Source organism: Haliotis cracherodii, unplaced genomic scaffold, assembly GCF_022045235.1.
Source record: "Haliotis cracherodii isolate W230 unplaced genomic scaffold, xgHalCrac1.p SCAF_7, whole genome shotgun sequence".
Classification (NCBI taxonomy): Eukaryota; Metazoa; Mollusca; class Gastropoda; order Lepetellida; family Haliotidae; genus Haliotis; species Haliotis cracherodii.
Window position 1 is genome coordinate 20,723,138 of NW_027266330.1, and position 11,910 is coordinate 20,735,047.

Consider the following 11,910-nt stretch of genomic DNA (forward strand, 5'->3'; position numbering starts at 1 on the left):
ATTATTATATCTAACAAGTTTGGATGAAAATATTTTTTTTAATTCTGCTCAAGAAACACCACCTGATCCCGTTTCAGCTGAGTCGAACTCGTTTCCTTGGAAACAGGAAAAACTAAAATTCTTAAAATTCCCACCACTTCAGGCCCTGGTGAATACATGTACCTAGTTTGGACGCATGTACGGACAGACAGACCTGATGATGACTACCCGTTTATATCCCCCTGCATTATATGCCGGGGCCTCTTCATTTGATGAAAAACATAAAGTAGCTAGATTGACACGCTTGATTCTTTGTTATATATTGTCTAACAAGTGAGTTGCTGCATTTTGAAAACCCAAAACAGTGAACACACATCTACAGAGCAGTAAACATTGTTGCAGCAAAACACACTTCGCCTGTAAAGTTTTATGTGTGAATACCCAACATGATCACCGGTTAGGGATATTTCGTGGAAATTCCATATGTTTCCGATCTCATATAGGATACACAAGAGGAAAATAATATTTTGTTGTGAGTGTTTATTATTAGCATAACATACGTATACATGCAAACATGTACAGATAACAAGACGCCTTGGTGGCTGGTGACTACAAGATGACGCCGTGTGTGCAAATACACTCAATATTCTACTCCAGTCAGTGAAGCTATAGAGAATAAGTGCTGTTGTGTTACCCTGGTGTTAACTTCAAGGTATTTAACTGAAGCTAGGTAGGAAACATTGTGCTGACTATAGTCTGGTATGGATCAGGGGCGTTCATCCGACTGTGATATTTTGCTGTAACGCAGTAGATCCTGGAGAGACGGTCAAACTAACCAACATAGTCTCAAGGTACAGGAACCAACTGTAGACACCCTGTCAGATCAGAACAATGACCGAAGTAACATTTGTAAACATTATTTGTAAATATTTCATAAAACATACAACATATTTTCCTAGATAAAATCACAATTCTGTAGCATAGGAAAATGCAAATATTCTAAATGTAGTTTGCCTTGTGTAGCAGTCAATGTACCACATGGATATTTGAGAATCAATACAATCTTGTTTGACAGTCCTGCTTGACAAGGGTATAAGGATCCATACCGAAACGTCACTTTTTACAGTATTAAAGGAGTTGTTATCCATAAAATTGTGTCTACCTTGTCATCCGTCAACTTCTAAGTAATGCCTATCAAACAATTTAATACAATCCCTGTTGGCTTCACTAGAACAAACACGATCCATACACACCATTGTTAAGTATGTCAGAGCCAGAAACCTTGACTATGAGTTTGTGCTACTAACACCATAAAAACAAACCTGACACTGTCAATATGATCGGTCAAGATGCAAAGGCACAGCCAACTTCATTCACAGGATAAATATATCGATAGTACCAACAACGAAAAATGTTACAATTACAATTTCATAACAAGAAGAAAATATCACAGTTCTTTCCCCTCTAAATACCTGGGGATAAAAGTTAATAACATCTGCACATCCTCATGGTTTGTGCTCAACAGTTGGTTGGTTTGTTATTTAACGCCGCACTCTGCAATATTCCAGCTACATGACGGCAGTCTGTAAATAATCGAGTCTGGACCAGACAGTCCAGTGATTAATATCATGAGCATCGATCCACGCAATTGGGATCGACGACATGCATCAACCAAGTCAGCGAGCCTGACCACCAGATCCCGTATGTTGCCCTTACGAGAAGCATAGTCACCTATTAAGGCAAGCATGGGTTGCTGAAGACCTATTCTACAACGGATCTTCACGGGTCTGCTCAACAGATAAACTGCATCTCATTCCTTTTGGAGATTTATTACCAGTCAATAAATCTGACAAAAATAACATATTAAAACCATGCTAGATCACAGATAACATGGCCACAAGTGTACATACCATTCACTTCCTCAATATCATCCAATTTGGATAGTTATAAACATGTAGATATGCATGTTTTCAAATTGAATTCTGTTACATCTTTCAAAGACTTCATCCCCTATACCAGAACAAACATAATCAAACATTTGATTTCCTTAGTATGGACGCATTTAGTTGTCTGTCAATGACATTCCATCTGTATTTAGGCCAGGCATCTTATATTTTTCGGATTTCGGACCTGCTGACTCTAAGTTTTTAGAAAATGTAAAACAAATCATCAGATTTCCAAATTCTTTTCCCCGCCGATAGCCGCGTAGTCAGTTATTTTATTTGTTATCATCACCTCTTAAAATAAAACAAATGAATTTACCATTGTAAACTAGTAAAGAGATACATAATCGATCTTTGTTAATCCCGAAGCCCAACATGAATAGCCTCCCTTGACAATTGTCATTGTTGTAAGTGGTAGACTTTTTATTGTTACAAGGGGCTTTATCATCACAAATGGTGGTCTTTTGAGCACGGAACATGTTCATAAAGTATGCCAGAGACATTCTGCATTTAAAAAAAGGCATCTGGCTTTTCTTTCTTTTTTTGCCTCCTCCAACCCTGGACTTCGGGCTGAAAAATCCGTAATCTTAAAAATATAAAAAGCCTGGCCTTAGTTCTGTTTACCTGGGCTGTATCAACAGAGAGAGGATCAACTTACGAAAATAGCAGCCGGTTTTCATCATACCCATATATGGGATCTACCGACCTCTGACTTCTAACCAGAGGAGCCATGTACATTATCACAGACACATATCATAGAAACGATGGTTACCTAAGACACTACGTGAAGTTTCAAATAAGATGGAGAAGACACACATCTAATTCAAAATGCATTGATATGACGCCATGGACTTGATAGTTCCTCCCAGCACCTGTACAAGGCAACTTGTTGAAAATGTTTTCAAACATAACAGGTATTAAAAAATACTAATACTTTTAATAATTTGTGTTCATAGGATTTTCGGTAACATATTGAAAACAATTCGTCCGATTATATCTTATCTGTATGAGCTGGCAATACTGATAGCAATACAAATATTATCATTACAAATATTAAAATATTTATCGTATGTTTTTCAATAATGGCACATATAGAAAGTCTTTGTCAATCTCATTAAGATCAGATCTTAGTTCTCCCTACCGCTAAACAAAGATCTGAAGATATCCCATTAAGGGTCACGTCAGAACAACCTTTCATCCGACCAATCAGAGCGTTGCTTACCAGATCATGAAAGTGACAGTCGGTATGTGGTTTCTAATCATGCAATCTCGAAAAATGTAACAGAGGGGTATTCCGAACGATAGTTACGGGCTTTACGACTGAATATAATCTAAACCCTATATCTGCCATCCGAGAATGTTCTTTTGTTCAGGATTCAAATTTTTTATCGAGGATTTGTCAAAATATGTTCCAAAGCGTGGTCGCCAATTCAAAATCAGTGCCGTAAAGCACGAGAAAGCTGCCTTCTGATTGGCTAATGTTGACTTCTTATCAGTCCTTCCATTGGTCGGTCAAAATTCGGGCAAGGTCGTTCTGACGTGACCCGTAATGGGATGTCCTCAGATCTTTGTTTAGCGATAGCGAGAACTAAGATCTGATTTTGATGGGACTGAATTCTTTTTAGATATGATATTACAAGTTAAAACTTTACAGTCTCCAAGGTGTTATTATTAATGCATTGATCATGTTGATTCATCTTGATATTTTGGAGTCCACATATCAATCCATAAACTTCAGTCACAGCCATAATAAATAAATGCTGAATTATTCAAGAACTATTCTGAGATGTCGTTCCACTGTGACAACTTCATCCTTTCCCGACCGGTGGAGACACTCATTTCTCGTACGTAGTGTGCGTTGTCCCACCCCCGATGTACCTGTCTCCGCAGCGCCATGTAGGGCATGTGGGTCTTGGGAATGGATGGACTGGGAATGAAATCATTCTCTATGCTGTACGAGGTGTGTATGGGACGGGTGTGGTAGCGAAACGAGGCCATGCTTGTGGCAGGTCGTAGCATCGTTGTAGCCGGGATCTTGTTTCCCACTGCATGATTCAGATGGTGGTGTTTCTGTGCCACGTAGTGAGGATAACCATTATCTGAAATCACAGAGATTAAGGGGAGGATCATAAGAAATGGCTCCACGAAAGAGGGAGCTTGCTCAAATGTATCACAACTATAGAGGCAGGTAGAGGAGAGGGGGTTGGGGGTGTGAAAAATGACAAAATAATTTTTCAGATATTTCTTCTTCTTTTTTTAATTTGAACATTATTTAGGGTGTGGTCATTTATTATAGGGAGAGGGCGGAGGAACATGAATAAATGTTACCTGTATTTGCAGGGGCCATGAACATGAATGTTTAAATTGCAGGTCCCCAAAAACAATTTGGCAAGAAAAGTGTTGTTTTACAAAATAATTGTAGTGATAAACAGATTGTTTTTTTATTATTATTTCACAACAATGAATATCTACTGAATTAACAGATTTATAAGATACAACCACTTATATATTTTTAATTATTCTGTCATTAACAATAAATATCTCCTGAATTCAAAATGGAGTGAGTGAGTGAGTATGGTTTTACGCCGCTTTAGCAATATTCCAGCAATATCACGGCCGGGGACACCAGAAATGGGCTTCACACATTGTACCCATGTCGGGAATCGAACCCGGGTCTTTGGCGTGATGAGCAAACGCTTTAGCCACTAGGCTACCCGACCGCCCCGAATTCAAAATGGAACATACCAAGGGAAAAGTCCAATGAGGTCCTCATCCTGCTGAAGTCATCTGCGGACATCCGTACAGGGTCATACGGGCCATTGCTGACTGCCGGCTCTATGCAAAAAAGAAAGAATATTTACAAATAACCATAGAGTATGTATTCGTCTAACCCCAACTCTTTTAAATAACCAAGTCTGGACCGGACAGTCCAGTTAATACTGTAAAACGTGAAATTAATGCGTCTCCAAATGAATGCGACTGCTGGCCCCTAGCTAAAACTGCGACTCAATATGAATGCGACACCTCCTCCTCTCAAGCATCAGTGGATTTATATCTAAACAAAATGTCCTCTGTCAGGTTTACAGGAGAATCCTCACCTAAATCCAACCTTACGTTAATCCAATCACACACCAAAAAGCGCCGCTTATTAGCGCTGAGTAGAGTGCGCGCTGGCTCGTGTCGGCCTTTGATGCAGTCGCAAAGAGCAAAGACACCGTGTTGGGTGGTGTCTGTCTGGACTTGCAGGTGTGATCAGTGATGACATGAGTGAGTAGAACGCTTGTCTTGACCCCAGCAGTGACAATTCACAGGATATAATTAGTGTTTGAATGACATTGTTTATATACTTGTAACAAGTGCTGCTCAATAAACAGTGATGTGGAATACATAGTTGTTTGTTTTCAGCGTATGTCTAAGTTGGTATTTCTGCTATCCAAAATGTCTTATTGTTGATGTTTAATCATGCGAGCAAAGACCACTCACATTTTTCGCATTTTATTCACGCTGGCATTAATATCAAGATTTACAGTATTATTATGAGTAACACTAAAAAATGATGGTGTGCCATCACTGTGTCTGCCCATCCGATCCATTGAGTTGTCTCTTACGACCAGCATAGATTGCTATGGCAAAGGATAGAATCTTAAAAAAAAACAGGTAAGATCTTGTCTCTCACGTCCTGCTTAGTTAGCGAAGAAGAGAATAATGACACCAGATGTTACGAGGGTTATAGCGGTCCTGTTGGGCAAAAGAGTTTCTGAAGATGCTGAGAGATGCTGACCAATTCTAAACCAGAATCCCCATGGTTCCATTCCTTAGTTTAGTTACCTCTAATTACATGCTATGACCATCTTCCCCTTGTAATACCCCTTGTAATGAAAACGTGACATCCAATCAGATCACTGTTCTTATCTCGTTAAGCTTCACAAAGATGGCGTCTATCATTGGCAATGACCTAGTCGAACAGATAACGAAAACGTTCTCGATTTCATCCCTGAGACATAGGCAATCATTTGGGGGTTTAAACGATGTAAAATATATATTTGTGTCAATAAAAGACAGACAGCATTAATCACTTTCATACGGATGTGTACTAGTGGAGGATGTTGCTTTTGTGAAATGTTCTCTGATTGGACTATTGATATGTGCTTTAGTCCAATCATATCAAGCACAGGAAAGTGGGCTTGATATGGCAAGGGTGGAAACAAGACTTTAATAAATAGGCGATTGGATGCTCTTGCCTCGGGTAAATGTGGTATAAGGTGCTGGGGACACGTTCTACCCTTGGTCTCCACAGAGGTGATGTAACGGCTAAGGATGGATGGATTCCTATTATGGCACAAGACTATTAAAACTTTCAGTTGTTTGTTTCCACTGCTTCTTAAGAGTGGGTAAGTATGGTTTTACACCGCTTTAAGTAATATTCCAGCAATATCACGGCGGTGGACACCAGAAATGGGCTTCAGAAATCGTACCCATGTCAGGAATCGAACCCGGGTGTTCGGCGTGATGAGCGAACGCTTTAACCACTAGGCTACCCGACCGCCCCTGCTTCTTAAGAGAAGATAGCAGCTAATGGGCAGGCAACAGATGGACTGACAGACAAGGAACACACTGCCACACCATGACAGCACTTGGATCTGCAGATAGGACATTGCTAACTGATACAGATTGATGTGGATGGCAAACCACAACATATCTCACACATAATATGTTATGAGTTAAAATTTTAAGTCACATCAGCAATATTTCAGCCATATCGTGCCAATCCAGGGTTAAACATATTAAATACATTGAGACACCTGACAACGAAGGACAGTAAAATAACTAGACTTATCACAGAAAATGATATAAAACTAGCATGAAATCATAAAAAGGATATCACTATATATAATAATACATGATAAAAACGGGCTATAGATCACCAGCCACTGAAGGTAGATCACATACTGGGGACCATGGGGACTTACAGTACCTATGCTACCTGCATGGACCCCAGCAGGATTTACACCATCCCTTCAAGTGATGGCCATAATTGGCAAAGTGAGCCTAACATATTGAAATGACACATATTCCGCGATTATAAACATGGTAGTTCTAAATTTACTTTAACATAACATGTAGAAGTTTTCAAAATGAGCTGTTTATTAACAATAATGGAATTGGTTCTTACTTTCAGTATGAAACAGATTCTCCTCCACAGCATCATCATGTATGACTCGATGATATTTGTTGAATAGCCTGAAAAAGACACACAGCCATGCAGTGCTTGTCATGCTGCACAGCATTCAGAATACTCAGCAATTCAATATATAGTTCATATGTACACATGAGTAGTAATTACTCGTATTCGACGTAATAAGTGCCCCGCTCTAATAGGCGCCCACAGTGATATTTGCTAATATCTTGACTTGTGAACCATACCAATTAGCACCCCTTCCGATTAATCAATGTACACAACACTTATTTATTCGCACTTTATAACACTTATTTATAAGGCTGTCAGCATAAACCACAAAATTTATCTTTTAACTCATTTTCACCAAAATAATATTCTAATAAGAGCCCACTATTTTTAATTTTGAGAGCGCACTGGGCGCTTATTACGTCGAATACAGTAACCACCACCAACTTTTTTGGCATGAGTGAGTGAGCGAGTATGGTTTTATGCTGCTTTTAGCAATATTCCAGCAATATCGCGGAGGAGGGCACCAGTTATGTGCAAAAGGTGGAAAATGGAACCCTTGTCTTCAGCATGACTAGCCTCTAACCACTAGGCTACCCCGCTGACCCCACTTGTTTGGATTTGTGCGAAATTACAAAATGTGTGATTCATTGTTTGAGGCATGACAAAATAGACATAAACTGAAAAAAAAACGTCTGGCACTACCATCACACACATGATGAAGCTGACACTATAGTCTGGAAGGTAATTTAAGGTACTGATGTTTACTACAATATCTGAAAAACTATCAGACTTACACCAGTCAAAGTTGGTATGAGATTATTAAACAGTCATACATAACTGGATATTACATTTAAAGACAATCGGTGCATGAATAAAAAATCTGTCTATTTAGCTATCACTATATTTCATCAACAACCAGACCTATTCGTCACAGGCGGAACGAGCATTCATTGTAACAGCCATCTGCATAATGCTACCCCTGCGTCACAGGGCCATATGACACAGTTGAACCAATCAACTCAACTCGAATTTGGTTATGAAATAAATATACTGAACAGGGAATCAGCACATTGCCATAGCATTTTAATAATTGCACCAACCACCGTTTTAGTGGGATTAATTTTTAATGAGATTAAAGTTCACAAAACAACTTTGTTTTTGAGTGAGTGAGTGAGTTTGGTTTTACGCTGCTTTTAGCAATATTCCAGCAATATCACAGCGGGTACACCAGAAATGGGTTTCACGTATTGTACCCAGACTATTAGAGGATTATAGTGATTTTTTATCATTACATACCTTCTACCACTAGAGATGAAGCGGATTTTGTTGGCTCTGACAAAAACTCCATACTTGTCTCGACATTGAAAATATCTGCGTCCTAAAATCATTCCACAACTGTCACCAACTGAAAATACAATATCAACATACAAAGTCAATAAATCACAATAACTGACTCCCTATGAATCACTGTACAGAGTCAAGCAGCTAATTATATGCTAATATTGTAAATGTTGTAATAAATTGTATATTTGTGATACTTATCACTGTTTATCCTATCTCACACTATGCAGTTCTTCCTTAAAGTATAAAACTTTAACATGAAAGAAGGAACTTTACGTATTCATGTTAAGATAGGTCTGCAGAACTCTATAGCTTGTACGAGGTGACTAATTAATTATTTGGATCAGCTTGTCAGGCTCTGTGAATCTAATGTGATATCTCTTTTCATGTCCGGTAGCCTAGTGGTTAAAGCGTTCGCTCGTCACGCCGAAGACCCAGGTTCGATTTCCGACATGGGTACAATGTGTGAAGCCCATTTATGGTTTCCCCCGCCATGATATTGCTGGAATAATGCTTAAAGCGGCGTAAAACCATACTCACTCACTCTTTTCATGAAGATCTTGGGACACCACCAAAGTCAAGTGAACCTGGAGCGAACTTTGACTGCCCAATCCATGAGAAGAATGCATGGGTTGTTGAGCATATCAGATGTTAGCTTACTAAACAGATTTAGCTTCATTATTTACAACCTATATTTGGGAATTTTGATTTTAGCAAAAGATAACACAAATATATCCTTGACAGTACACCCTTTTTGGCATAGCTGCCACGTCACTCGGAAATGGCAGGATGTGTAACATATCAACAACATAATAACGCAGCTTTATTAGTCACATTCTCAGTCCATTATCATATCCAGTTTCAAGATACACAAAACACAAATACATATCTGATTGCTGCATACACTAGTACTGAGAAATTAGAAGCCACGATCCTGGTTGGTTGATAAGAAATTTCACATCCTTAGCATCCCTGTAAAGCCATCACCATTAGAATTAGGGCTGGAATGGGTAACTCGGGTACTCGGATCAGGTGGTTCATGGGCCACTAATGCTTAGTTTTACATTATCTGCTTGCAGAAATGCATGCAATGTTAAAAGACCCCCGAATTTAAGACAATTATCTCACAAGTGAACAAAATAATGAATTCTATATGAAGTTGGGGCTATAGCTAAAACGGCACCTTAGCAAAACGTCACCTGGCGAAAACGGCAATGATTGGCGAAAAGTCACCTCGCCTCAAGCAAAAACGGCTACTATTGCCTGGCAAAAACGGCACCCTATTTTTTTTTACCTTGGTAAAATAAATGAAATTAAACTTACATGGTCACTTGCAAACACCAATAATTGTGAAATGTTAAAACAAGTTTACAGTAGAAATTGGCCCCCTACTCCAATTTACTCGCCGACTCTGATTGGGAGGCGCAACTAACTTATTGTGAAAACATTATATGCTTTGAAGTAAAATACATGAAATTAAACTTGCATCGTCTCTTACAAACACCAGTAATTGTGAAAAGTTCAAACAAGTTTACATTAGAAATTAGCCCCCTGAGTCAGCTACTATCGCAAGGCTCGGTGGTACATGGGCCGATATTGTAAACATGAGAAGAAGATGAAAACTGTGAAGAACTGTATACATGTGAATGTATGTAGTTATCTGTGAACAACTGGAAAACAGGAAATGACATGTAAATACATCAAATAATATTAACAAAAAACATTAATCAGATATACTACAACATAAATCGTTCTTATCGTTATTAAAAACAGAGGTGACGTTTTCACCTGTCACACAGTAGCCGTTTACGCCATATGCAGTGCCGTTTTCACCAGAGAAATCGGTGACGTTTTAGCCTGCACCCATGAAGTTGCCTGCCAGTGGAACTTAGTTTGGAATCCTAGGTTAAAACTCTGGGTTAGAGATGTTCTTGAGACTTTCAAAGCAGCTTCTTAATCTCAACAGAATGTAGAAAACAGTGACCATATATGACCATAAAATTACACCAGTCATAGAATATTATTAATAGAAATACAATTTATGTGCACCTTACTATGTCATGTATATCATTAACACAACACAAAACATGTGTACCAAGTATGGCTGGGACGAGTACCCACCTCCCTGGTCTCAGGAGATGTCTCAAAATGTCCGATTGAGAACATCTTTAGCATTGCCCTGGCAAAACGTTTTTAGATACATGTATTAAACTATCTGGTCATTCCTACACTGAAGTTGAATTAAGTTATATCTTTATTCAACCACAGTCAGAAAGAAATGCGAACATTAGTGACTTGTAGTGTCACCATAGCATACTAGATAATTTTTGCCATTAAACAATATATCACGTGACTAACCTTGGGTCCGGGTAGTCCTGTGGGTACCCGGGTCCTACTCTGTACCCACTCGACCCGAGTACCCAAATTACCCGTCCCAGCCCTAGTACCATGTAAATCTGTAAAGGAGCAATTGATACTGCAATAGTGTAACACAAAAGCCACTGTGACTACTATAATTACACATGTTCCCATTTGATGGATTGGGACATGATATCTAGATATCTTGCATAACAATCAATGACTATATTTCCTCTATCAACAACCTCTGATAATTAAAAGGGCCAGGTCAGCTTCAGCTAACCCTTACTGAACAGTATATTTAAATACTGTCAAGTAGGAATGGGAGAAGTCAAAATTTACTACCCGGCTACCTGGCCCCTTATTACCCAGATTATCCACTGTAGCACTCAAGAATAGGGTACAAAATGTCCGATTAGCAATTGTTTTAGCACCTGGCAAAAACTATTTGAATACACATATAGACAATCTGGTCATGCATGTGCTGAAGTTGACGGTTGCTACATCTTATATTTATTCAAATATATAATAATCTTACGGAATGTGTGCATAGTTAGAAAAAAATGTTGATATTAGCATCTAGTGATTTGTAGCATAACCATTAAACTTGATTCTGATGGTCCTGTGAGGGCGCCGGGTCCTACTCAGTACCCATATACCCAAGCTTCCCGTCGCAGTCTTACCATCAAGTTTACTAAACCAGGAAACGATACCACATCAATGAGAGCTGATTCAAACGTGTGCCGGGTCTAAAATAAATGTCCCTTGTTTACGTACCTGGTTCATCAAGTGCAAGTCCAACCCATTCACCCTTTTTCGTGATGATGCATCCTTTATACTGAATAGTGCCGCGAAATATCTCCCCACCTAGTAAAACTTCGACCCTTTGGCCAACGTTTATGTTAATGAACAACACCATGACTGCAAAATGAGTGTTTCTTTGTGCAAGTGATGTTTTATTCGTCGCGCCTCGAACGAGCACCTTGCTAGCTAGCCATGTTGTTTATTTCCGTAACCATGAAGTAGAAATGCTATTAGCCTAAAACCTATTGAATTTGGAAACACCTTTCATTCTATCAGAATATCAACTTACATATTATA

At 38.9% G+C, this 11,910-nt stretch overlaps 1 protein-coding gene across 1 annotated transcript; it reads right to left on the minus strand.

The window, feature by feature from the left end:
* Window positions 1-517: 517 nt before the first annotated feature.
* LOC139447467 (uncharacterized) lies at window positions 518-11,804 on the minus strand. Its single transcript, XM_071228855.1, has 5 exons — window positions 11,587-11,804; window positions 8,407-8,515; window positions 7,096-7,163; window positions 4,668-4,757; window positions 518-4,021 (listed from the first exon to the last, which is right to left on the minus strand). Exons 1-5 carry the CDS (start codon window positions 11,726-11,728, stop codon window positions 3,699-3,701), a joined length of 732 nt encoding a protein of 243 aa, XP_071084956.1. The 5' UTR covers window positions 11,729-11,804; the 3' UTR covers window positions 518-3,698.
* Between the last annotated feature and the right edge of the window lie 106 nt (window positions 11,805-11,910).